This window comes from Oncorhynchus nerka, linkage group LG23 (genome assembly GCF_034236695.1).
Source record: "Oncorhynchus nerka isolate Pitt River linkage group LG23, Oner_Uvic_2.0, whole genome shotgun sequence".
Classification (NCBI taxonomy): domain Eukaryota; kingdom Metazoa; phylum Chordata; class Actinopteri; order Salmoniformes; family Salmonidae; genus Oncorhynchus; species Oncorhynchus nerka.
This window is the reverse complement of record NC_088418.1, coordinates 2,768,694-2,795,258: the sequence shown is the minus strand read 5'-3', so window position 1 is coordinate 2,795,258 and position 26,565 is coordinate 2,768,694. Positions and strand designations below refer to the sequence as shown.

Here is a 26,565-nt window from a genome sequence, read left to right as displayed (position 1 = left end):
AGACAGGTTAGAGAGAGCTGGGGGACAGGTTAGAGCTGGGAGACAGGTTAGAGCTGGGAGACAGGTTAGAGAGAGCTGGGAGACAGGTTAGAGAGTGCTGCAGGTTAGAGAGAGCTGGGAGACAGGTTAGAGAGAGCTGGGAGACAGGTTAGAGAGAGCTGGGAGACAGGTTAGAGAGAGCTGGGGGACAGGTTAGAGCTGGGAGACAGGTTAGAGCTAAGGGACAGGTTAGAGCTGGGGGACAGGTTAGAGCTGGGAGACAGGTTAGAGAGAGCTGGGGGACAGGTTAGAGCTGGGGGACAGGTTAGAGCTGGGAGACAGGTTAGAGAGCTGGGGGACAGGTTAGAGCTGGGGACAGGTTAGAGAGAGCTGGGGGACAGGTTAGAGCTGGGAGACAGGTTAGAGAGAGCTGGGAGACAGGTTAGAGCTGGGAGACAGGTTAGAGAGAGCTGGAAGACAGGTTAGAGCTGGGAGACAGGTTAGAGCTGGGGGACAGGTTAGAGCTGGGAGACAGGTTAGAGTTGGGAGACAGGTTAGAGAGAGCTGTGGGGACAGGTTAGAGTTGGGGGACAGGTTAGAGCTGGGGGACAGGTTAGAGCTGGGGGACAGGTTAGAGAGAGCTGGGGGACAGGTTAGAGAGAGCTGGGGGACAGGTTAGAGCTGGGGGACAGGTTAGAGAGCTGGGGGACAGGTTAGAGCTGGGGGACAGGTTAGAGACAGGTTAGAGCTGGGAGACAGGTTAGAGCTGGGAGACAGGTTAGAGCTGGGAGACAGGTTAGAGCTGGGAGACAGGTTAGAGAGAGCTGGGGGACCGGTTAGAGAGAGCTGGGAGACAGGTTAGAGAGAGCTGGGAGACAGGTTAGAGCTGGGAGACAGGTTAGAGAGAGCTGGGAGACAGGTTAGAGCTGGGAGACAGGTTAGAGAGAGCTGGGGGACAGGTTAGAGAGAGCTGGGGGACAGGTTAGAGCTGGGGGACAGGTTAGAGAGCTGGGGGACCGGTTAGAGAGAGCTGGGAGACAGGTTAGAGAGCTGGGAGACAGGTTAGAGCTGGGAGACAGGTTAGAGCTGGGAGACAGGTTAGAGAGCTGGGGGACAGGTTAGAGAGAGCTGGGGGACAGGTTAGAGAGCTGGGGGACAGGTTAGAGCTGGGAGACAGGTTAGAGAGAGCTGGGGGACAGGTTAGAGCTGGGAGACAGGTTAGAGCTAAGGGACAGGTTAGAGCTGGGGGACAGGTTAGAGCTGGGAGACAGGTTAGAGAGAGCTGGGGGACAGGTTAGAGCTGGGGGACAGGTTAGAGCTGGGAGACAGGTTAGAGAGAGCTGGGGGACAGGTTAGAGCTGGGGGACAGGTTAGAGAGAGCTGGGGGACAGGTTAGAGCTGGGAGACAGGTTAGAGAGAGCTGGGAGACAGGTTAGAGCTGGGAGACAGGTTAGAGCTGGGAAGACAGGTTAGAGCTGGGAGACAGGTTAGAGCTGGGGGACAGGTTAGAGCTGGGAGACAGGTTAGAGTTGGGAGACAGGTTAGAGAGAGCTGTGGGGACAGGTTAGAGTTGGGGGACAGGTTAGAGCTGGGGGACAGGTTAGAGAGAGCTGGGGGACAGGTTAGAGAGAGCTGGGGGACAGGTTAGAGAGAGCTGGGGACAGGTTAGAGCTGGGGACAGGTTAGAGAGCTGGGGGACAGGTTAGAGCTGGGGGACAGGTTAGAGCTGGGAGACAGGTTAGAGCTGGGAGACAGGTTAGAGCTGGGAGACAGGTTAGAGAGCTGGGAGACAGGTTAGAGAGAGCTGGGAGACAGGTTAGAGAGAGCTGGGAGACAGGTTAGAGAGAGCTGGGAGACAGGTTAGAGAGAGCTGGGAGACAGGTTAGAGAGAGCTGGGGGACAGGTTAGAGCTGGGAGACAGGTTAGAGCTAAGGGACAGGTTAGAGCTGGGGGACAGGTTAGAGCTGGGAGACAGGTTAGAGAGAGCTGGGGGACAGGTTAGAGCTGGGGGACAGGTTAGAGCTGGGAGACAGGTTAGAGAGAGCTGGGGGACAGGTTAGAGCTGGGGGACAGGTTAGAGAGAGCTGGGGGACAGGTTAGAGCTGGGAGACAGGTTAGAGAGCTGGGAGACAGGTTAGAGCTGGGAGACAGGTTAGAGAGAGCTGGAAGACAGGTTAGAGCTGGGAGACAGGTTAGAGCTGGGGACAGGTTAGAGCTGGGAGACAGGTTAGAGTTGGGAGACAGGTTAGAGAGAGCTGTGGGGACAGGTTAGAGTTGGGGGACAGGTTAGAGCTGGGGGACAGGTTAGAGCTGGGGGACAGGTTAGAGAGAGCTGGGGGACAGGTTAGAGCTGGGGGACAGGTTAGAGAGAGCTGGGGGACAGGTTAGAGCTGGGGACAGGTTAGAGCTGGGGGACAGGTTAGAGCTGGGAGACAGGTTAGAGCTGGGAGACAGGTTAGAGCTGGGAGACAGGTTAGAGAGAGCTGGGAGACAGGTTAGAGAGAGCTGGGGGACAGGTTAGAGAGAGCTGGGAGACAGGTTAGAGAGAGCTGGGAGACAGGTTAGAGCTGGGAGACAGGTTAGAGACAGGTTAGCTGGGAGACAGGTTAGAGCTGGGAGACAGGTTAGAGAGAGCTGGGGACAGGTTAGAGAGAGCTGGGGGACAGGTTAGAGCTGGGAGACAGGTTAGAGAGCTGGGGGACAGGTTAGAGCTGGGGGACAGGTTAGAGAGAGCTGGGGGACAGGTTAGAGAGAGCTGGGAGACAGGTTAGAGAGCTGGGAGACAGGTTAGAGCTGGGAGACAGGTTAGAGCTGGGAGACAGGTTAGAGCTGGGAGACAGGTTAGAGAGAGCTGGGGGACAGGTTAGAGAGAGCTGGGGACAGGTTAGAGCTGGGAGACAGGTTAGAGAGAGCTGGGGGACAGGTTAGAGCTGGGAGACAGGTTAGAGCTAAGGGACAGGTTAGAGCTGGGGGACAGGTTAGAGCTGGGAGACAGGTTAGAGAGAGCTGGGGGACAGGTTAGAGCTGGGGGACAGGTTAGAGCTGGGAGACAGGTTAGAGAGAGCTGGGGACAGGTTAGAGCTGGGGACAGGTTAGAGAGCTGGGGACAGGTTAGAGCTGGGAGACAGGTTAGAGAGAGCTGGGAGACAGGTTAGAGCTGGGAGACAGGTTAGAGAGAGCTGGAAGACAGGTTAGAGCTGGGAGACAGGTTAGAGCTGGGGACAGGTTAGAGCTGGGAGACAGGTTAGAGTTGGGAGACAGGTTAGAGAGAGTGGGGACTTAGAGTTGGGGACAGGTTAGAGCTGGGGGACAGGTTAGAGCTGGGGGACAGGTTAGAGAGCTGGGGGACAGGTTAGAGAGAGCTGGGGACAGGTTAGAGCTGGGGGACAGGTTAGAGAGCTGGGGGACAGGTTAGAGCTGGGGGACAGGTTAGAGCTGGGGACAGGTTAGAGCTGGGAGACAGGTTAGAGCTGGGAGACAGGTTAGAGCTGGGAGACAGGTTAGAGCTGGGAGACAGGTTAGAGAGCTGGGGACCGGAGAGAGCTGGGAGACAGGTTAGAGCTGGGAGACAGGTTAGAGCTTTAGAGAGCTGGGAGACAGGTTAGAGCTGGGAGACAGGTTAGAGAGCTGGGGACAGGTTAGAGAGAGCTGGGGGACAGGTTAGAGCTGGGAGACAGGTTAGAGAGAGCTGGGGACAGGTTAGAGCTGGGAGACAGGTTAGAGAGAGCTGAGGGACAGGTTAGAGAGCTGGGGGAGCTGGGAGACAGGTTAGAGAGAGCTGGGGAGAGAGAGAGCAGGTTAGAGCTGGGAGACAGGTTAGAGCTGGGAGACAGGTTAGAGCTGGGAGAGCTGGGGACAGGTTAGAGAGAGCTGGGGGACAGGTTAGAGAGAGCTGGGGACAGGTTAGAGCTGGGGGACAGGTTAGAGCTGGGAGACAGGTTAGAGAGAGCTAGGGGACAGGTTAGAGCTGGGGGACAGGTTAGAGAGAGCTGGGGGACCGGTTAGAGAGAGCTGGGAGACAGGTTAGAAAGAGCTGGGAGACAGGTTAGAGCTGGGAGACAGGTTAGAGCTGGGAGACAGGTTAGAGTTGGGAGACAGGTTAGAGAGAGCTGGGGGACAGGTTAGAGTTGGGGGACAGGTTAGAGCTGGGGGACAGGTTAGAGCTGGGGGACAGGTTAGAGAGAGCTGGGGGACAGGTTAGAGAGAGCTGGGGGACAGGTTAGAGCTGGGGGACAGGTTAGAGAGCTGGGGGACAGGTTAGAGCTGGGGGACAGGTTAGAGACAGGTTAGAGCTGGGAGACAGGTTAGAGCTGGGAGACAGGTTAGAGCTGGGAGACAGGTTAGAGCTGGGAGACAGGTTAGAGAGAGCTGGGGGACCGGTTAGAGAGCTGGGAGACAGGTTAGAGAGAGCTGGGAGACAGGTTAGAGCTGGGAGACAGGTTAGAGAGAGCTGGGAGACAGGTTAGAGCTGGGAGACAGGTTAGAGAGAGCTGGGGGACAGGTTAGAGAGAGCTGGGGGACAGGTTAGAGCTGGGGGACAGGTTAGAGAGAGCTGGGGGACCGGTTAGAGAGAGCTGGGAGACAGGTTAGAGAGAGCTGGGAGACAGGTTAGAGCTGGGAGACAGGTTAGAGCTGGGAGACAGGTTAGAGAGAGCTGGGGGACAGGTTAGAGAGAGCTGGGGGACAGGTTAGAGAGAGCTGGGGGACAGGTTAGAGCTGGGAGACAGGTTAGAGAGAGCTGGGGGACAGGTTAGAGCTGGGAGACAGGTTAGAGCTAAGGGACAGGTTAGAGCTGGGGGACAGGTTAGAGCTGGGAGACAGGTTAGAGAGAGCTGGGGGACAGGTTAGAGCTGGGGGACAGGTTAGAGCTGGGAGACAGGTTAGAGAGAGCTGGGGGACAGGTTAGAGCTGGGGGACAGGTTAGAGAGAGCTGGGAGACAGGTTAGAGCTGGGAGACAGGTTAGAGAGAGCTGGAAGACAGGTTAGAGCTGGGAGACAGGTTAGAGCTGGGGGACAGGTTAGAGCTGGGAGACAGGTTAGAGTTGGGAGACAGGTTAGAGAGAGCTGTGGGGACAGGTTAGAGTTGGGGGACAGGTTAGAGCTGGGGGACAGGTTAGAGAGAGCTGGGGGACAGGTTAGAGAGAGCTGGGGGACAGGTTAGAGAGAGCTGGGGGACAGGTTAGAGCTGGGGGACAGGTTAGAGAGAGCTGGGGGACAGGTTAGAGCTGGGGGACAGGTTAGAGCTGGGAGACAGGTTAGAGCTGGGAGACAGGTTAGAGCTGGGAGACAGGTTAGAGAGAGCTGGGAGACAGGTTAGAGAGAGCTGGGAGACAGGTTAGAGAGAGCTGGGAGACAGGTTAGAGAGAGCTGGGAGACAGGTTAGAGAGAGCTGGGAGACAGGTTAGAGAGAGCTGGGGGACAGGTTAGAGCTGGGAGACAGGTTAGAGCTAAGGGACAGGTTAGAGCTGGGGGACAGGTTAGAGCTGGGAGACAGGTTAGAGAGAGCTGGGGGACAGGTTAGAGCTGGGGGACAGGTTAGAGCTGGGAGACAGGTTAGAGAGAGCTGGGGACAGGTTAGAGCTGGGGGACAGGTTAGAGAGAGCTGGGGGACAGGTTAGAGCTGGGAGACAGGTTAGAGAGAGCTGGGAGACAGGTTAGAGCTGGGAGACAGGTTAGAGAGCTGGAAGACAGGTTAGAGCTGGGAGACAGGTTAGAGCTGGGGGACAGGTTAGAGCTGGGAGACAGGTTAGAGTTGGGAGACAGGTTAGAGAGAGCTGTGGGGACAGGTTAGAGTTGGGGGACAGGTTAGAGCTGGGGGACAGGTTAGAGCTGGGGGACAGGTTAGAGAGAGCTGGGGGACAGGTTAGAGCTGGGGGACAGGTTAGAGAGAGCTGGGGGACAGGTTAGAGCTGGGGGACAGGTTAGAGCTGGGGGACAGGTTAGAGCTGGGAGACAGGTTAGAGCTGGGAGACAGGTTAGAGCTGGGAGACAGGTTAGAGAGAGCTGGGGGACCGGTTAGAGAGAGCTGGGAGACAGGTTAGAGAGAGCTGGGGGACCGGTTAGAGAGAGCTGGGAGACAGGTTAGAGAGAGCTGGGAGACAGGTTAGAGCTGGGAGACAGGTTAGAGAGAGCTGGGAGACAGGTTAGAGCTGGGAGACAGGTTAGAGAGAGCTGGGGGACAGGTTAGAGAGAGCTGGGGGACAGGTTAGAGCTGGGAGACAGGTTAGAGAGAGCTGGGGGACAGGTTAGAGCTGGGGGACAGGTTAGAGAGAGCTGGGGGACCGGTTAGAGAGAGCTGGGAGACAGGTTAGAGAGAGCTGGGAGACAGGTTAGAGCTGGGAGACAGGTTAGAGCTGGGAGACAGGTTAGAGCTGGGAGACAGGTTAGAGAGAGCTGGGGGACAGGTTAGAGAGAGCTGGGGGACAGGTTAGAGCTGGGAGACAGGTTAGAGAGAGCTGGGGGACAGGTTAGAGCTGGGAGACAGGTTAGAGCTAAGGGACAGGTTAGAGCTGGGGGACAGGTTAGAGCTGGGAGACAGGTTAGAGAGAGCTGGGGGACAGGTTAGAGCTGGGGGACAGGTTAGAGCTGGGAGACAGGTTAGAGAGAGCTGGGGGACAGGTTAGAGCTGGGGGACAGGTTAGAGAGAGCTGGGGGACAGGTTAGAGCTGGGAGACAGGTTAGAGAGAGCTGGGAGACAGGTTAGAGCTGGGAGACAGGTTAGAGAGAGCTGGAAGACAGGTTAGAGCTGGGAGACAGGTTAGAGCTGGGGGACAGGTTAGAGCTGGGAGACAGGTTAGAGTTGGGAGACAGGTTAGAGAGAGCTGTGGGGACAGGTTAGAGTTGGGGACAGGTTAGAGCTGGGGGACAGGTTAGAGCTGGGGGACAGGTTAGAGAGAGCTGGGGGACAGGTTAGAGAGAGCTGGGGGACAGGTTAGAGCTGGGGGACAGGTTAGAGAGAGCTGGGGGACAGGTTAGAGCTGGGGGACAGGTTAGAGCTGGGGGACAGGTTAGAGCTGGGAGACAGGTTAGAGCTGGGAGACAGGTTAGAGCTGGGAGACAGGTTAGAGCTGGGAGACAGGTTAGAGCTGGGAGACAGGTTAGAGAGAGCTGGGGGACAGGTTAGAGAGCTGGGAGACAGGTTAGAGAGCTGGGAGACAGGTTAGAGCTGGGAGACAGGTTAGAGAGAGCTGGGAGACAGGTTAGAGCTGGGAGACAGGTTAGAGAGAGCTGGGGGACAGGTTAGAGAGAGCTGGGGGACAGGTTAGAGCTGGGAGACAGGTTAGAGAGAGCTGGGGGACAGGTTAGAGCTGGGGGACAGGTTAGAGAGAGCTGGGGGACCGGTTAGAGAGAGCTGGGAGACAGGTTAGAGAGAGCTGGGAGACAGGTTAGAGCTGGGAGACAGGTTAGAGCTGGGAGACAGGTTAGAGAGCTGGGGACAGGTTAGAGAGAGCTGGGGGACAGGTTAGAGAGAGCTGGGGGACAGGTTAGAGCTGGGAGACAGGTTAGAGAGAGCTAGGGGACAGGTTAGAGCTGGGGGACAGGTTAGAGAGAGCTGGGGGACCGGTTAGAGAGAGCTGGGAGACAGGTTAGAAAGAGCTGGGAGACAGGTTAGAGCTGGGAGACAGGTTAGAGCTGGGAGACAGGTTAGAGAGAGCTGGGGGACAGGTTAGAGAGAGCTGGGGGACAGGTTAGAGAGAGCTGGGGGACAGGTTAGAGCTGGGAGACAGGTTAGAGAGAGCTAGGGGACAGGTTAGAGCTGGGGGACAGGTTACCACAACTAAACCAGAGGGGGAATGGTGAATCATGACTGTTAAAACACTAACAGCAAACAATATGTACAGTTGAAGTCAGAAGTTTACATACGCCTTAGCCAAATACATTTTAACTCAGTTTTTCACAATTCCTGACATTTAATCTGAATAAAAATTCCCTGTTTTAGGTCAGTTAGGATCACCACTTTATTTTAGGAATGTGAAATGTCAGAATAATAGTAGAGAGAAGGATTTATTTCAGCTTTTATTTCTTTCATCACATTCCTAGTGGGTCAGAAGTTTACATACACTCAATTAGTATTTGGTAGCATTGCCTTTAAATTGTTTAACTTGGGTCAAACGTTTCGGGTAGCCTTCCACAAGCTTCCCACAATAAATTGGGTGAATTTTGGCCCATTCATCCTGACAGAGCTGGTGGAAATGAGTCAGGTTTGTAGGCCTCCTTGCTTGCACACGCTTTTTCAGTTCTGGACACAAGTTTTCTATAGGATTGAGGTCAGGACTTTGTGATGGCCACTCCAATAGCTTGACTTTGATGTCCTTAAGCCATTTTGCCACAACTTTGGAAGTATGCTTGGGGTCATTATCCACTTGGAAGACTCATTTGCGACCAAGCTTTAACTTCCTGGCTGATGTCTTGAGATGTTGCTTCAATATTTCCACATACTTTTCCTGCCTCATGATGCCATCTATTTTGTGAAGTGCACCAGTCCCTCCTGCAGCAAAGCACCTCCACAACTTGATGCTGCCACCCCCGTGCTTCACGGTTGGAATGGTGTTTTGGAGCAGTGGCTTCTTCCTTGGTGAGCAGCATTTCAGGTTATGTCGATATAGGACTCGTTTTACTGTGGATATAGATACTTGTCTACCTGTTTCCTCCAGTATCTTCACAAAGTACTTTGCTGTTGTTCTGGGATTGATTTGCACTTTTCGCACCAAAGTAATTTAATCTCTAGGAGACAGAACACGTCTCCTTCCTGAGCGGTATGACAGCTGCGTGGTCCCATGGTGTTTATACTTGCGTACTATTGTTTGTACAGATGAACATGGTACCTTCAGGCGTTTGGAAGTTGCTCCCAAGGATGAACCAGACTTGTGGAGGTCTACAATTGTTTTCTGAAGTCTTGGCTGATTTCTTTTGATTTTCCCCTGATGTCAAGCAAAGAGGCACTGAGTTTGAAGGTAGGCCTTGAAATACATCCAAAGGTACACCTCCAATTGAATCAAATGATGTCAATTAGCCTATCAGAAGCTTCTAAAGCCATGACATCATTTTCTGTAATTTTCCAAGCTGTTTAAAGGCACAGTCATCTTAGTGTATGTAACCTTCTGACGCACTAGAATTGTGATACAGTGAATTATAAATGAAATAATCTGTCTGTAAACAATTGTTGGAAAAATGACTTGTGTCATACACAAAGTAGATGTCCTAACCGACTTGCCAAAACTATAGTTTGTTAACAAGAAATGTGTGGAGTGGTTGAAAAACGAGTTTTAATGACTCCAACCTAAGTGTATCTAAACAAACTGTATGAAATGAGGAAAGAACAAAAAATAAGTGATTTTCTACAGCACCATGTTGATGAGGGTACTGACATTCAGCAGAGTGGCTGAAAACATTCTCTGCTGCATTTAAAAAACAAAACAACTGAAGCTTCACTTTGATTATTAATGAATAAACAGCCTTGGTACAAAATCAGCAAGTGAAGAGGGATGTGTGTCTGTTGTCACATGTGTCTGTTGGCTAAAAGAGCCGGAAGTGACTGAGGGAAGAGCTGTTTCCCAGATAAAATGTCAGCGTATGTTCCAGATGGCCCCCTATTCCCTACTTGGTGCACTACTCTTGACTAGAGCTCTATGGGGAATAGGGGGTCGTTTGGAACACAGCCGAGGACTGTAGTAAAACTGAGGTAAAGTTCAACAGAGACTTGCCTCGCTCTCTGCAAAGTGACGTGCTCCCTTCAGGCAGAGAGAGGAACGCCTCAGTGTCTTCTCGTCACCATCATCAAACACTGGAGAGAGGGAAAGAGAGAAAAGAGCAGTTAGGCAGAATAAAGACCATGGCATCTACTCTACACACGCAGGAATGCGGATTCCCAAACGGCACCCTATTCCCGTTATAGTGCACTACTTGTGATGAGGTCCCATATTGGGAATAGGACACTTTTGGACACAGTCTCAAATGGAGAACTATCGCCTGGCGAGGATAGATGAGCTGCAAGTGCAGCTTCAGACGCAATCATTAGGCAAAGGTACTTTAAGTGTAGGAAAGGATGAAACAGTGTCTGTGCCACCAGTAAGTACAGATAGTAACGTTGGTATAAATCCCCTCGCACGGTCCCCGCAGCCGGACAACTTTCTCATGGCTTCTGCAGGGAAATGCTGTAGGAACGCTCAACCGGTGTCGCTCATTCAGCCGACAGAAACTTTCAACCGGTTTTCCCCATTAAGCAGTGGGTCGGTGTCAGAGGCCGAGTCTTCTCTGGTCTCTACTCCTCCCGTTACAGGGTCTGAGACGCCGAAGCTTCCCACCATTAGCTCTGACAAATTGAAAACTCTAGTCATTGGCGACTCCATTACCCGCAGTATTAGACTTAAAGCGAATCATCCAGCGATCATACACTGTTTACCCGGTTGGCAGGGCTACCGACGTTAAGGCTAATCTGTTTACCCGGGGGCAGGGCTACCGACGTTAAGGCTAATCTATTTATCCGGGGGCAGGGCTACCGACGTTAAGGCTAATCTCTTTACCCGGGGGCAGGGCTACCGACGTTAAGGCTAATCTGTTTACCCGGGGGCAGGGCTATCGACGTTAAGGCTAATCTGTTTACCAGGGGGCAGGGCTACCGACGTTAAGGCTAATCTGTTTACCCGGGGGCAGGGCTACCGACGTTAAGGCTAATCTGAAGATGGTGCTGGCTAAAGCTAAAACTGGCGAGTGTAGAGAGTATAGAGATATTGTTATCCACGTCACCAACGATGTTAGGATGAAACAGTCAGAGGTCACCAAGCGCAACATAGCTTCAGCGTGTAAATCAGCTAGAAAGATGTGTCGGCATCGAGTAATTGTCTCTGGCCCACTCCTAGTTAGTGGGAGTGATGAGCTCTACAGCAGAGTCTCACACCTCAATCTCTGGTTGAAAACTGTTTTCTGCCCCTCCCAAATATAGGTATCCATCCTAGCTGGAGGGGTGCTCTCATCTTATCTATCAACATAGACAGGGCTCTAACTCCTCTAGCTCCACAATGAAATAGGGTGCAGTCCAGGCAGCAGGCTGTTAGCCAGCCTGCCAGTTTAGTGGAGTCTGCCACTAGCACAGTCAGTGTCGTCAGCTCAGCTATCCCCATTGAGACCGTGTCTGTGCCTCGATCTAGGTTGGGCAAAACTAAACATGACGGTGTTCGCCTTTGCAATCTCACTGGAATAAAAACTTCCTCCATTTCCTGTCATTATTGAAAGAGATTGCGATACCTCACATAGGAAACTACTTCATGTTACATCCTTCACTTCCAAGGCAGTCATAGTCAATGAACTAATCACTGATCATAACCTTGATGTGATTTACCTGACTGAAACATGGCTGACGGTGGTAAATGACACCTCTCCTCCTGGTTACATTAGTGACCATATCAAGGTTCAGGCAGAACAGTTGAAACTGGAGCAGCAGCACGACCAGGTGGACTCCTGTCTCATCTGGAGTCCTGTGTGAATTTAAGTACGCTCCCTCTAATTCTCTCGTTCACTCTCTCTCTCTCCCCCTCCCTCCCCTAGGACCATGCCTCGGGACTACCTGGCCTGATGACTCCTCCCCAGTCCACCTGGCCGTGCATACATATATAACATTCTATTGTTGCAAGAATTGTGAATAAATAAATAGAAAAATTCTAAGTTGTGAATCTGGTTGCGTGTCAATTCACAAGCCATGTGCCATGGAATCGGTGCACCGAAAAACTTTTCCCAACTATTTTGCAATCTGTATAGCACAGCGGTCAGTTTTTTGGTCCTTAAATGAAATAGGTATATGTTTTTATTTATCACACTTTTCTTTAACCATTGATGTTCTTTAATACAGGGTCGACATTCAAGTTCCTTACTTTTTTTTGCCCTTCTACTTGCCTCTTCCATTTTTGTGGTAATGCTGCATTTAATTGGTTGTAATTTTGGGTAGAGCAGACATTTCCATATGTCTGTGTTAGCTGCATGTGTGACATAACTCCACCCGTCCTATTTATGATATCAATCACAAAAATTATACATTTTTTTTTTAATATACATGTATATTTACATATCTATTGATTTTTTTAAAAGTTATTTTTCGATATATATATATTTATATTTACTCAATTGGTATATTTGAGTTTAATCACAATATTTGCTGTGTTATTTGTTATGTATTTTCAAACTGGCTTGTTTAAAAAAATAACAATATTTTGGAGATGATTTTGTTTTCAAATAACCAAAAGTGAGCAGTTGTAATCTGAATAAAGGGAAAGGGGCCATTCTTGAACTTGGGGTACTTTGTATTCAGACCCTTTACTCAGTACTTTGTTTAAAGCACCTTTGGCAGTGATTACAGCCTGGAGTCTTCTTGGGAATGACACTACAAGCTTGGCCTGGAGTCTTCTTGGGAATGACACTACAAGCTTGGCACACCTGTATTTAGGTAGTTAAACCCATTCTTCTCTGCAGATCCTCTCAAGCTGTCAGGTTGGATGGGGAGAGTCGCTGCACAGCTAGTTACTCCTGCGTTGTCTTGTCTGTGTGCTAAGGTTCATTGTCCGGTTGGAAGGTGAACCTTCTCCCCAGTCTGAGGTCCTGAGCGCTCTGGAGCAGGTTTTCATCAAGGATTTCTCTGTACTTTGCTTCATTCATCTTTCCCTCGATCCTGACTAGTCTCCCAGTCCCTGCTGCTGAAAAACAATGATGCTGCCACCACCATGCTTCACCGTAGGGATGGTGCCAGGTTTCCTCCAGACGTGGTGCTTGACATTCAGGCCAAAGACTTCAATCTTGGTTTCATCAGACCAGAGAATCTTGTATCTTCCTTTTACTGAGGAGTGGCCACGCTACCATAAAGGCCTGATTGGTGGAGTGCTGCAGAGATGGTTGTTAACCTTCGGTGGAAGGTTCTTGCTCCCGGACAAGCTAAACACCTTCGCCCGCTTTGAGGATACCACAGTACCACTGACGCGGCCTGCTCCCAAGGACGGTGGGTTCTGTGAGTAAGACATTTAAGCATGTTAACCCTCGCAAGGCTACCAGACGGCATCCCTAGCCGCGTCCTCAGAGCATGCTCAGACCAGCTGGATGGAGTGTTTACGGACATATTTAATCTCTCCCGGTCCCAGTCTGCTGTTACCACTTGCTTCAAGATGTCCACCATTGTTCCATTGCACTGCCATATCCCATCCGGACAAGAGTATTCCTATGTAAAAATGCTGTTCATTGACTATAGCTCAGCCTTCAACACCATAGTACCCTCCAAGCTCATCATTAAGCTCTGGGACCTGGGTCTGAACTCCGCCCTGTACAACTGGGTCCTCAACACTGGGGCTCCACAAGGGTGCTTACTCAGCCCCCTCCTGTTCTCCCTGTTCTCCCATGACTGCGTGGCCACGCATGCCTCCAACTCAATCATCAAGTTTGCAGACGACAACAGTTGTAGACCTGATTACCAACAATGACGAGACAGCCTACAGAGAGGGGGTGATACCCTGGGAGTGTGGTGCCAGGAAAATAACCTCTCACTCAACGTCAACAAAACAAAGGAGATGATAGAGGACTTCAGGAAACAGCAGAGGGAGCACCACCCTATCCACATCTACGGGACAGTAGTGGAGTTTTAAGTTCCTCAGCGTACACATCACTGACAACCTGAAATGGTCCACCCACACAGACAGCGTGGTGAAGAAGAAGCAACAGTGTCTCTTCAACCTCAGGAACCTGATGAAATTTGGCTTGTCGCCTAAGACCCTCACAAAGCTTTACAGATGCACAATTGAGAGCCTCCTGTCAGGCTGTATCACCGCCTGGTACGGCAACTGCACCGCCCACAACCGCAGGACTCAACAGAGGGTGGTGCGGTCTGCCCAATGCATCACCAGGGGCACAGGAAGGCCAAAAAGATCATCAAGGACCCGAGCCACGGCCTGTTCACCCCAATATCATCCAGAAGTCTAGATCAATACAGGTGCATCAAAGCTGGGCCAGAGAGACTGAAAAACAGCTTCTATCTCAAGGCCATCAGACTGTGAAATAGCTATCACTGGCCGGCTAACACCTGATTACTCAACCCTGCACCTTAGAGGCTGCTGCCTGATATAGAGCACATTCAGGAAGTATTCAGACCCTTCAACATTTTCCACATTTTGTTATGTTACAGCCTGATTCTAAAATGGATTACATTATTTTTTCCCCTCATCAATCTACATACAATACTCCATAACGACAAAGCGAAAACAGGATTTTAGACATTTTTGCATATTTACATAAGTATGCAGACCCTTCGCTATGAGACTCAAAATGTAGCTCAGGTGCATCCTGTTTCCATTGATCACCCTTGAGATGTTTCTACAACTTGGAGTCCACCTGTGGTAAATTCAATTGATTGGACATGATTTGGAAAGGTACACACCTGTCTATATAAGGTCCCACAGTTGACAGTGCATGTCAGAGCAAAAACCAAGCCATGAGGTCAAAAACCTTGTCTGTAGAGCTCCGAGACGGGTTTGTATCGAGGCACAGATCTGGGGAAGGGTACCAAAAACCGTCTGCAGCGTTGAATGTCCCCAAGAACTCAGTGGCCTCCATCATTCTTAAAAATGGAAGAAGTTTGGAACCACCGAGACTCTTCCTAGAGCTGGCCGCCCGGCCAAGAACCAGATGGTCACTCTGACAAAGCTCCAGAGTTCCTTCCACCCAGAAGGACAAACGTTTTTGCAGCACTCCACTAATCAGACTTTTATGTGGCCAGACGGAAGCCACTTCACAGTAAAATGCACAATAGCCAGCTTGGAGTTTGCAAAAAAGGCCAGCATGTCACATGTGCAACCAGATGGAAAACAACTCTAGACCAGCTTTACTCCCCAAACAGAGACGCATAAAGCTCTCCCTCCCTTTGGCAAATCTGACCATAATGCTATCTTCCTGATTCCTGCTTACAGGCAAAAACGAAAGCAAACACTACAGGACTGTTTTGCACAGAAAATGTTCCGGGATTCATCCAATGGCATTGAGGAGTACACCACAGCAGTCACTGGCTTCATCAATAAGTGCATCGTCAACAACTGTGTGATCATGCTCTCCCGTAGCCGATGTGAGCAAGACCTTTAAACAGGTCAGCATTCACAAGGCCGCGGGGCCAGACGGATTACCAGGACGTGTACTCAGAGCGCTGAGTGTCCTCACTGACATTTTCAACCTCTCCCTGACCCAGTCTGTAAGACCTATGTGTTTCAAACAGACCACCATAGTCCCTGTGCCCAAGGAAGTGATGGTAACTTGCCTAAATGAACCCCATAGCACTCACATCTGTAGCCATGAAGTGCTTTGAAAGGCTGGTCATGACTCAAATTAACACCATCATCCCGGAAACCCTAGACCCACTCCAATTCGCATACCGCCCCAACAGATCCACAGATGATGCAATCTCAATCATACCTTGGCCACCTCCAGCTGATAAGAGTAGGCAACAATACATCTGCCACGCTGATACTCATCACTGGGGCCCCTCAGGGGTGTGTGCTTAGCTCTCCACCCAAGTCACAAGTGGTGCTGACGTCGAGGTCCAAGAGGCTCTTTAACAGCTTCTACCCCCCCAAGACTGCTGAACAATTCATCAAATGGACACCTAGCCAATTTAAATGGACCAACCCTCATTGTTCTATTTTTACACTGCTGCTACTCACTGTTTATCATCTAGATCTATGCATAGTCACTTTACCCCTACATGTACACATTTCCTCGGTCTAACCTGTAACCCCGCACGTTGACTCGGTACCAGTAACCCCTGCCTCGTTATTGTTATTTTATTGTGTTACTTTTATTGAATGTTTTACTTTAGTTTATTTACTAAATACTTTAACTCCATTTCTTGAAGTGCACTCTTGGTTAAGGGCTTGAAAGTGAGAATGTCACGGTAAGGTCTACTACACCTGTTGTATTCAGCATTTCACTGTGAGGTCTACTACACCTGTTGTATTCAGCATTTCACTGTAAGGTCTACTACACCTGTTGTATTCAGCATTTCACTGTAAGGTCTACTACACCTGTTGTATTCAGCATTTCACTGTAAGGTCTACTACACCTGTTGTATTCAGCATTTCACAGTAAGGTCTACTACACCTGTTGTATTCAGCATTTCACTGTAAGGTCTACTACACCTGTTGTATTCAGCATTTCACAGTAAGGTCTACCTTACACCTGTTGTATTCAGCATTTCACTGTAAGGTCTACTACACCTGTTGTATTCAGCATTTCACAGTAAGGTCTACTACACCTGTTGTATTCAGCATTTCACTGTAAGGTCTACTACACCTGTTGTATTCAGCATTTCACTGTAAGGTCTACTACACCTGTTGTATTCAGCATTTCACAGTAAGGTCTACCTTACACCTGTTGTATTCAGCATTTCACAGTAAGGTCTACCTTACACCTGTTGTATTCAGCATTTCACTGTAAGGTCTACTACACCTGTTGTATTCAGCATTTCACTGTAAGGTCTACTACACCTGTTGTATTCAGCATTTCACTGTGAGGTCTACTACACCTGTTGTATTCAGCATTTCACAGCAAGGTCTACCTTACACCTGTTGTATTCAGCATTTCACTGTAAGGTCTACTACACCTGTTGTATTCAGCATTTCACTGTAAGGTCTACTACACCTGTTGTATTCAGCATTTCACGGTAAGGTCTACTACACCTGTTGTATTCAGCATTTCACGGTAAGGTCTACTACACCTGTTGTATTGGGCGCATGTGACAAATAGAAATGGATTTGATTTATATACTGCATTCTATTCTAGTGTATTTTAGTCAGTGCCATTCCGACATTGGTCATCCTAATATTTCTATATTCCATTATTTTACTTTTAGATTTGTATATATTGTTGTGAATTGTTAGATACTACTGCACTGAGCTAGGAACATAAACATTTCACTACACAAATCAAATCAAATGTTATTTGTCACATACACATGGTTAGCAGATGTTAGTGCGAGTGTAGCGAAATGCTTGTGCTTCTAGTTCCGACAATGCAGTAATAACCAACGAGTAATCTAACTAACAATTCCAAAACTACTACCTTATACACACAAGTGTAAAGGGATAAAGAATATGTACATAAAGATATATGAATGAGTGATGGTACAGAACGGCATAGGCAAGATGCAGTAGATGGTATAGAGTACAATATATACATATGAGATGAGTAATATAGGATATGGAAACATTATATAAAATGGCATTGTTTAAAGTGAATGGTGATACATTTATTACATAAAGCTGGCAAGATGCAGTAGATGGCATAGAGTACAGTATATACATATGAGATGAGTAATGTAGGGTATGTAAACATTAAATGAAGTGTCATAGTTTAAAGTGACTAGTGATACATTTATTACATCCAATGTTTTATTATTAAAGTGGCTAGAGATGAGTCAGTATGTTGACCGCAGCCACTCAATGTTAGTGGTGGCTGTTTAACAGTCTGATGGCCTTGAGATAGAAGCTGTTTTTCAGTCTCTCGGTCCCAGCTTTGATGCACCTGTACTGATCTCGCCTTCTGGATGATAGCGGGGTGAACAGGCAGTGGCTCGGGTTGTTGTCCTTGGTGATCTTTTTGACCTTCCTGTGACATCGGGTGGTGTAGGTGTCCTGGAGGGCAGGTAGTTTGCCCCCGGTGATGCGTTGTGCAGACCTCACTACCCTCTGGAGAGCCTTACGGTTGTGGGCGGAGCAGTTGCAGTACCAGGCGGTGATACACCCCGACAGGATGCTCTCGATTGTGCATCTGTAAAAGTTTTTGGTGACAAGCTGAATTTCTTCAGCCTCCTGAGGTTGAAGAGGCGCTGCTGCGCCTTCTTCACGATGCTGTCTGTGTGGGTGGACCAATTCAGTTTGTCCGTGATGCGTACGCCGAGGAACTTAAAACTTGCTACCCTCTCCACTGCTGTCCCCTCAATGTGGATGGGAGCTGCTCCCTCTGCTGTTTCCTGAAGTCCACAATCATCTCCTTAGTTTTGTTGACGTTGAGTGTGAGGTTATTTTCCTGACACCACACTCCGAGGGCCCTCACCTCCTCCATGTAGGCCGTCTCGTCGTTGTTGGTAATCAAGCCTACCACTGTAGTGTCGTCTGCAAACTTGATGATTGAGTTGGGGGCGTGCATGGCCACGCAGTCGTGGGTGAACAGGGAGTACACCTGCAATAACATCTGCTAAATATGTGTATGTGACCAATAAGATGTGATTTTAAATCAATTGAATGTACCACAGGTGGACTCTAATCAAGTTGTAGAAACATCTCAAGGATGATCAATGGAAACAGGAAGCACCTGAGATCAATTTCAATTCTCATAATAGAAGGGTATGAAAACGTATGTAAATATGTTTATTTATTTAGTAAACATTGTAAATACCCGTTTTCGCTTTGTCATTATGAGATTATGTAGATTGAGGAGGATTTTCTATCAATTTAATACATTTTAGAATACGGCTGTAATGTAACAAAATGTGGAGAAAGTCAAAGGGTCTGAATACTTATCGAATGCTCTGTATGTATGTGTTTGTGTTGTGTGTGTGCATGGGTGTGTGCATGGGTGTGTGCATGGGTGTGTGCATGGGTGTGTGTATATAGTGATAGACAGTACCAACCAGTGCTCACCAACAGTATGTAGAGTGACAGAACCAAACAGTGCTCACCAACAGTATATATAGTGATAGACGGAACCAAACAGTGCTCACCAACAGTATATATAGTGACAGAACCAAACAGTGCTCACCAACAGTATATATAGTGACAGACAGAACCACAGTGCTCACCAACAGTATGTATAGTGACAGAACCAAACAGTGCTCACCAACAGTATATATAGTGATAGAACCAAACAGTGCTCACCAACAGTATATATAGTGATAGAACCAAACAGTGCTCACCAACAGTATATATAGTGATAGACGGAACCAAACAGTGCTCACCAACAGTATATATAGTGACAGAACCAAACAGTGCTCACCAACAGTATATATAGTGACAGACAGAACCACAGTGCTCACCAACAGTATATATATATATATAGTGACAGAACCAAACAGTGCTCACCAACAGTATATATAGTGATAGAACCAAACAGTGCTCACCAACAGTATATATAGTGATAGAACCAAGCAGTGCTCACCAACAGTATATATAGTGACAGACAGAACCACAGTGCTCACCAACAGTGTATATATATATATAGTGACAGAACCAAACAGTGCTCACCAACAGTATGTAGAGTGATAGAAACAAACAGTGCTCACCAACAGTATATATAGTGACAGAACCAAACAGTGCTCACCAACAGTATATATAGTGACAGACAGAACCAAACAGTGCTCACCAACAGTATATATAGTGACAGACAGAACCAAACAGTGCTCACCAACAGTATATATAGTGATAGAACCAAACAGTGCTCACCAACAGTATGTAGAGTGATAGAAACAAACAGTGCTCACCAACAGTATATATAGTGACAGAACCAAACAGTGCTCACCAACAGTATGTAGAGTGACAGACAGAACCAAACAGTGCTCACCAACAGTATATATAGTGATAGACGGAACCAAACAGTGCTCACCAACAGTATATATAGTGACAGAACCAACCAGTGCTCACCAACAGTATATATAGTGATAGAACCAAACAGTGCTCACCAACAGTATATATAGTGATAGAACCAAACAGTGCTCACCAACAGTATATATAGTGACAGACAGAACCACAGTGCTCACCAACAGTATATATATATATAGTGACAGAACCAAACAGTGCTCACCAACAGTATATATAGTGATAGAACCAAACAGTGCTCACCAACAGTATATATAGTGATAGAACCAAACAGTGCTCACCAACAGTATATATAGTGATAGAACCAAACAGTGCTCACCAACAGTATATATAGTGATAGAACCAAACAGTGCTCACCAACAGTATATATAGTGACAGAACCAACCAGTGCTCACCAACAGTATATATAGTGATAGAACCAAACAGTGCTCACCAACAGTATATATAGTGATAGAACCAAACAGTGCTCACCAACAGTATATATAGTGACAGACAGAACCAAACAGTGCTCACCAACAGTATATATAGTGATAGTCCCCGCCAGGGACTCACCAACAGTATATACAGTGACAAGTACCAATAAAAAGATAGAGAAAAATAATTGACTCACCAACAGTGTATAAAGCGTGTTACTCACCAACAGTGTATAAAGCGCGTTACTCACCAACAGTGTATAAAGCGTGTTACTCACCAACAGTGTATAAAGCGTGTTACTCACCAACAGTGTATATAGCGTGTTACTCACCAACAGTGTATAAAGCGTGTTACTCACCAACAGTGTATAAAGCGTGTTACTCACCAACAGTGTATATAGCGTGTTACTCACCAACAGTGTATAAAGCGTGTTACTCACCAACAGTGTATAAAGCGCGTTACTCACCAACAGTGTATAAAGCGTGTTACTCACCAACAGTGTATAAAGCGTGTTACTCACCAACAGTGTATATAGCGTGTTACTCACCAACAGTGTATAAAGCGTGTTACTCACCAACAGTGTATAAAGCGTGTTACTCACCAACAGTGTATATAGCGTGTTACTCACCAACAGTGTATAAAGCGTGTTACTCACCAACAGTGTATAAAGCGTGTTACTCACCAACAGTGTATAAAGCGTGTTACTCACCAACAGTGTATAAAGCGTGTTACTCACCAACAGTGTATATACTGCAGTCAGTCAGCTTGTTGATGGAAGCTTCCTGGTACACTCCATCAGGGTTCTTCACCTCTACTACAGCACCAACCTGACAGACCAGACATACTGCTGTTAACATTCAATACTGGCTGACATTTATCTGGCTATGGTGACTAAGTCCTGATCACTTCATGTAGACTTGAAAAGATACAATTGTAATGAAGAGTATAAGACAACAGTAGTGGCCTGAGGCTGGCCTGAGGCTGGCCTGGCCGGTCTCGTACCTTCAGAGGGCCTTGGATGCTGTCATCATGGACCTCTGCTGTGGTCAGGTCTGGCTTAAAGGTCACCTGAAGAGGAAGAGGGGGGAGAGGAAGGTTAGAGAGTTAGTAATGTCAGTAAACAAACAATTCACGCCCTCATCTGACCTCCTGCTCCTACCTCATCAAACCAACTCAAAACTTGACAGATAGTCACGAGGTCATTGTCTCTCCAGGACTGGGACGGGTGAGATGAGACGAGAGAGACGGCCCGAGCTGCTTTCACACTGTGAGAATCGATAGGCACTCTACCTCAGAGCACTTTAGTAAGAGAGTGCCAGAGCGCCGGAAAATGTAGGAATTTTCCCGAATGACGTGTTATGCCTTTTGTTATAACAGATGTTGGTTAACGGAAAAACGGAATCCAAAAATTGTTGCCAGTAAACAGTGCCGATCATAACCGCTGTCTTGGTAACAACTGCCGATCATAACCGCTGTCTTGGTAACAACTGCCGATCATAACCGCTGTCTTGGTAACAACTGCCGATCATAACCGCTGTCTTGGTAACAACTGCCGATCATAACCGCTGTCTTGGTAACAACTGCCGATCATAACCGCTGTCTTGATAACAACTGACGATCATAACCGCTGTCTTGGTAACAACTGACGATCATAACCGCTGTCTTGGTAACAACTGACGATCATAACCGCTGTCTTGGTAACAACTGCCGATCATAACCGCTGTCTTGATAACAACTGCCGATCATAACCGCTGTCTTGATAACAACTGCCGATCATAACCACTGTCTTGATAACAACTGCCGATCATAACCACTGTCTGTCTTGATAACCACATAACCGTCTTGAACAACTGCCGATCATAACCGCTGTCTTGATAACAACTGTCTTGATAACAACTGCCGATCATAACCACTGTCTTGATAACAACTGCCGATCATAACCACTGTCTTGGTAACAACTGCCGATCATAACCGCTGTCTTGATAACAACTGCCGATCATAACCACTGTCTTGATAACCACTGTCTTGATAACAACTGACGATCATAACCACTGTCTTGATAACAACTGCCGATCATAACCACTGTCTTGATAACAACTGCCGATCATAACCACTGTCTTGATAACAACTGCCGATCATAACCACTGTCTTGATAACAACTGACGATCATAACCACTGTCTTGATAACAACTGACGATCATAACCACTGTCTTGATAACAACTGCCGATCATAACCGCTGTCTTGATAACAACTGACGATCATAACCGCTGTCTTGATAACAAATGCCGATCATAACCACTGTCTTGATAACAACTGACGATCATAACCACTGTCTTGATAACAACTGACGATCATAACCACTGTCTTGATAACAACTGCCGATCATAACCACTGTCTTGATAACAACTGACGATCATAACCACTGTCTTGATAACAACTGCCGATCATAACCACTGTCTTGATAACAACTGACGAGCATAACCACTGTCTTGATAACAACTGCCGATCATAACCACTGTCTTGATAACAACTGCCGATCATAACCACTGTCTTGATAACCACTGACGATCATAACCACTGTCTTGATAACAACTGCCGATCATAACCACTGTCTTGATAACAACTGCCGATCATAACCACTGTCTTGATAACAACTGCCGATCATAACCACTGTCTTGATAACAACTGCCGATCATAACCACTGTCTTGATAACAACTGACGATCATAACCACTGTCTTGGTAACAACTGCCGATCATAACCACTGTCTTGATAACAACTGCCGATCATAACCACTGTCTTGATAACAACTGCCGATCATAACCACTGTCTTGATAACAACTGCCGATCATAACCACTGTCTTGATAACAACTGACGATCATAACCACTGTCTTGATAACAACTGCCGATCATAACCACTGTCTTGATAACAACTGACGATCATAACCACTGTCTTGATAACAACTGACGATCATAACCACTGTCTTGATAACAACTGACGATCATAACCACTGCCTTGATAACAACTGACGATCATAACCACTGTCTTGATAACAACTGCCGATCATAACCACTGTCTTGGTAACAACTGACGATCATAACCACTGTCTTGATAACAACTGACGATCATAACCACTGTCTTGATAACAACTGACGATCATAACCACTGTCTTGATAACAACTGACGATCATAACCACTGTCTTGGTAACAACTGCCGATCATAACCACTGTCTTGATAACAACTGCCGATCATAACCACTGTCTTGATAACAACTGCCGATCATAACCACTGTCTTGATAACAACTGCCGATCATAACCACTGTCTTGATAACAACTGACGATCATAACCACTGTCTTGATAACAACTGCCGATCATAACCACTGTCTTGATAACAACTGACGATCATAACCACTGTCTTGATAACAACTGACGATCATAACCACTGTCTTGATAACAACTGACGATCATAACCACTGCCTTGATAACAACTGACGATCATAACCACTGTCTTGATAACAACTGCCGATCATAACCACTGTCTTGGTAACAACTGACGATCATAACCACTGTCTTGATAACAACTGACGATCATAACCACTGTCTTGATAACAACTGACGATCATAACCACTGTCTTGATAACAACTAACGATCATAACCACTGTCTTGATAACAACTGCCGATCATAACCACTGTCTTGATAACAACTAACGATCATAACCACTGTCTTGATAACAACTGCCGATCATAACCACTGTCTTGATAACAACTGACGATCATAACCACTGTCTTGATAACAACTGACGATCATAACCACTGTCTTGATAACAACTGACTAAAAAGGATACTCGCTAGCGAGATATTCAGTACCAGTCGAAAGTTACGACACACCTACTCATTCAAGGGTTTTTTCTTTATTTTTACTATTTTCTACATTGTAGAATAATAAGGAAGACATCAAACCTATGAAATAACACATATGGAATCATGTAGTAACCAACAAAAAAAAAAAGTGTTCAACAAATCAAAATATATTTTATATTTGAGATTCTTTAAAGTAGCCACCCTTTGCATTGATGACAGCTGTGCACACTCTTGGCATTTGCTCGACCAGCTTCACCTGCAATGCTTTTCCAACCGTCTTGAAGGGGTTCCCACATATGCTGAGCACTTGTTGGCTGCTTTTCCTTCACTCTAAAGGTCCAACTCATCCCAAACCATCTCAATTGGGTTGAGGTCAGGTGATTGTGGAGGCCAGGTCATCTGATGCAGCACTCCATCACTCTCCATCTTGGTCAAATAGCCCTTACACAGCCTGGATGTGTGTTGGGTCATTGTCCTGTTGAAAACCAAATGATAGTCACTCTAAGCGCAAACCAGATGGGATGGCGTGTTGCTGCAGAATGCTGTGGTAGCCATGCTGGTTAAGTGTGCCTTGAATTCTAAATAAATCACTGACAGTGTTACCAACAAAGCACCCCCACACCATCACACCTCCTCCTCCATGCTTCACGGTGGGAAATACACATGCGGAGGTCATCCGTTCACCTACTCTGGGTCACACAAAGACACAGCGGTTGGAACCAAAAGTCTCAAATTCGGACTCATTAGACCAAAAGACAGATTTCCACCGGTCTAATGCCCATTGCTCATGTTTCTTGGCCCAGGCAAGTCTCTTATTCTTATTGGTGTCCATTAGTAGTGGTTTCTTTGCAGCAATTCGACCAGGAAGGCCTGATTCACAAAGTCTCCAATGAACAGTTGATGTTGAGATATTACTTGAACTTATCCTCTGCAGCAGAGGTAACTCTGGGTCTTCTTTTCTTGTGGTGGTCCTCATGAGAGTCAGATTCATTATAGTGCTCAATGGTTTTTGCAAACTTTCAAAGTCCTTGAAACTTTCCGGATTGATTGACCTTCATGTCTTTAGGTAATGACGGACTGTCGTTTCCCTTTGCTTATTTGAGCTGTTCTTGCCATAATATGGACTCTTTTACCAAATAGGGCTATCTTCTGTATACCACCCCTACCTTGTCACAACACAACCGACTGGCTCAAATGCATTAAGAAGGAAAGAAATTCTACATTGTTGAAAATAGTACAAAATTAAGAAAAACCCTGGAATGAGTAGGTGTGTCCAAAGTTTTGACTGGTACTGTGTATAGATATTTTTTAAATATATTTTCCTTTATTATTTTCCACTAACTGGAGAAAACTAATGGACAATAACACGTAGGCTTCTACTTCCAGCTTATACACAATATATACGTTTTACTAATATATACACAATATATACGTTTTACTAATATATACACAATATATACGTTTTACTAATATATACACACTATATACGTTTTACTAATATATATACACTATATACGTTTTACTAATATATATACACTATATACGTTTTACGGACACAGTATATTTTACAATGGTTATATTTTATTCGTTTTAAATCCTGGCATTCCTCTACCCTCAACCTCTCCCATCTATTTCTGATGTCCACCCTGTTTGACAAAAGTTCTGAATCTATATATATTTTACGGACACGGTATATTTTACACGAGTTGTCTTGTTGTTATTAGTCCCACCATTAAGCTCCATTCAACCCCTCCCATCTATCTCTGAAGACCATCCAGTCCCACCATGAAGCTCCCCTCAACCCCTCCCATCTATCTCTGAAGACAGTCCAGTCCCACCATTAAGCTCCATTCAACCCCTCCCATCTATCTCTGAAGACCATCCAGTCCCATCCTTCAGCTCCATTCAACCCCTCCCATCTATCTCTGAAGACCATCCAGTCCCATCCTTCAGCTCCATTCAACCCCTCCCATCTATCTCTGAAGACCATCCAGTCCCATCCCATTCAACCCCTCCCATCTATCTCTGCCATCCATTCAACCCCTCCCATCTATCTCTGAAGACCATCCAGTCCCACCATTCAACCCCTCCCATCTATCTCTGAAGACAGTCCAGTCCCACCATCAACCCCTCCCATCTATCTCTGAAGACCATCCAGTCCCACCATTAAGCTCCCCTCAACCCCTCCCATCTATCTCTGAAGACCATCCAGTCCCACCATTAAGCTCCCCTCAACCCCTCCCATCTATCTCTGAAGACAGTCCAGTCCCACCATTAAGCTCCCCTCAACCCCTCCCCATCTATCTCTGAAGACCATCCAGTCCCACCATTAAGCTCCCCTCAACCCCTCCCCATCTATCTCTGAAGACCATCCAGTCCCACCATTAAGCTCCATTCAACCCCTCCCATCTATCTCTCTACACCATCCATTTTGGATTTCTATTTGCCATATATTTTCAACTGTGCTGTGATGCTTCACAAAAGCTCTGAACCTTTCAATTCTCAGTTTCTACAGATTGTAAATTAAAGATAAACATTTATGCTAAAATAATTCTTACATTATTGATTGATTGACTATGACGTTTCAAATCGCCCAGTATTTCTATCTGCAGCGTTAGTTCTAGGTAAATGTTGCAATTCTTCAGCCATTCCTGGACTTGTGACCAACAACAAGATACATATGGACAGTACCAAAACAA

The 26,565-nt window shown here is 47.1% G+C and overlaps 1 protein-coding gene across 1 annotated transcript in view; it reads right to left on the bottom strand.

Moving 5' to 3' along the window:
• Positions 1-26,565, bottom strand: part of arid4b (AT-rich interaction domain 4B) — a 230,042-nt gene that overhangs the window by 148,872 nt on the left and 54,605 nt on the right. The window contains exons 4-6 of the mRNA XM_065008441.1: positions 21,003-21,068; positions 20,737-20,827; positions 9,684-9,763 (exon numbers count right to left, since the gene is read on the bottom strand). Coding sequence (XP_064864513.1) covers positions 9,684-9,763; positions 20,737-20,827; positions 21,003-21,068 — 237 coding nt within the window. The remainder of the gene's footprint in view (positions 1-9,683; positions 9,764-20,736; positions 20,828-21,002; positions 21,069-26,565) is intronic.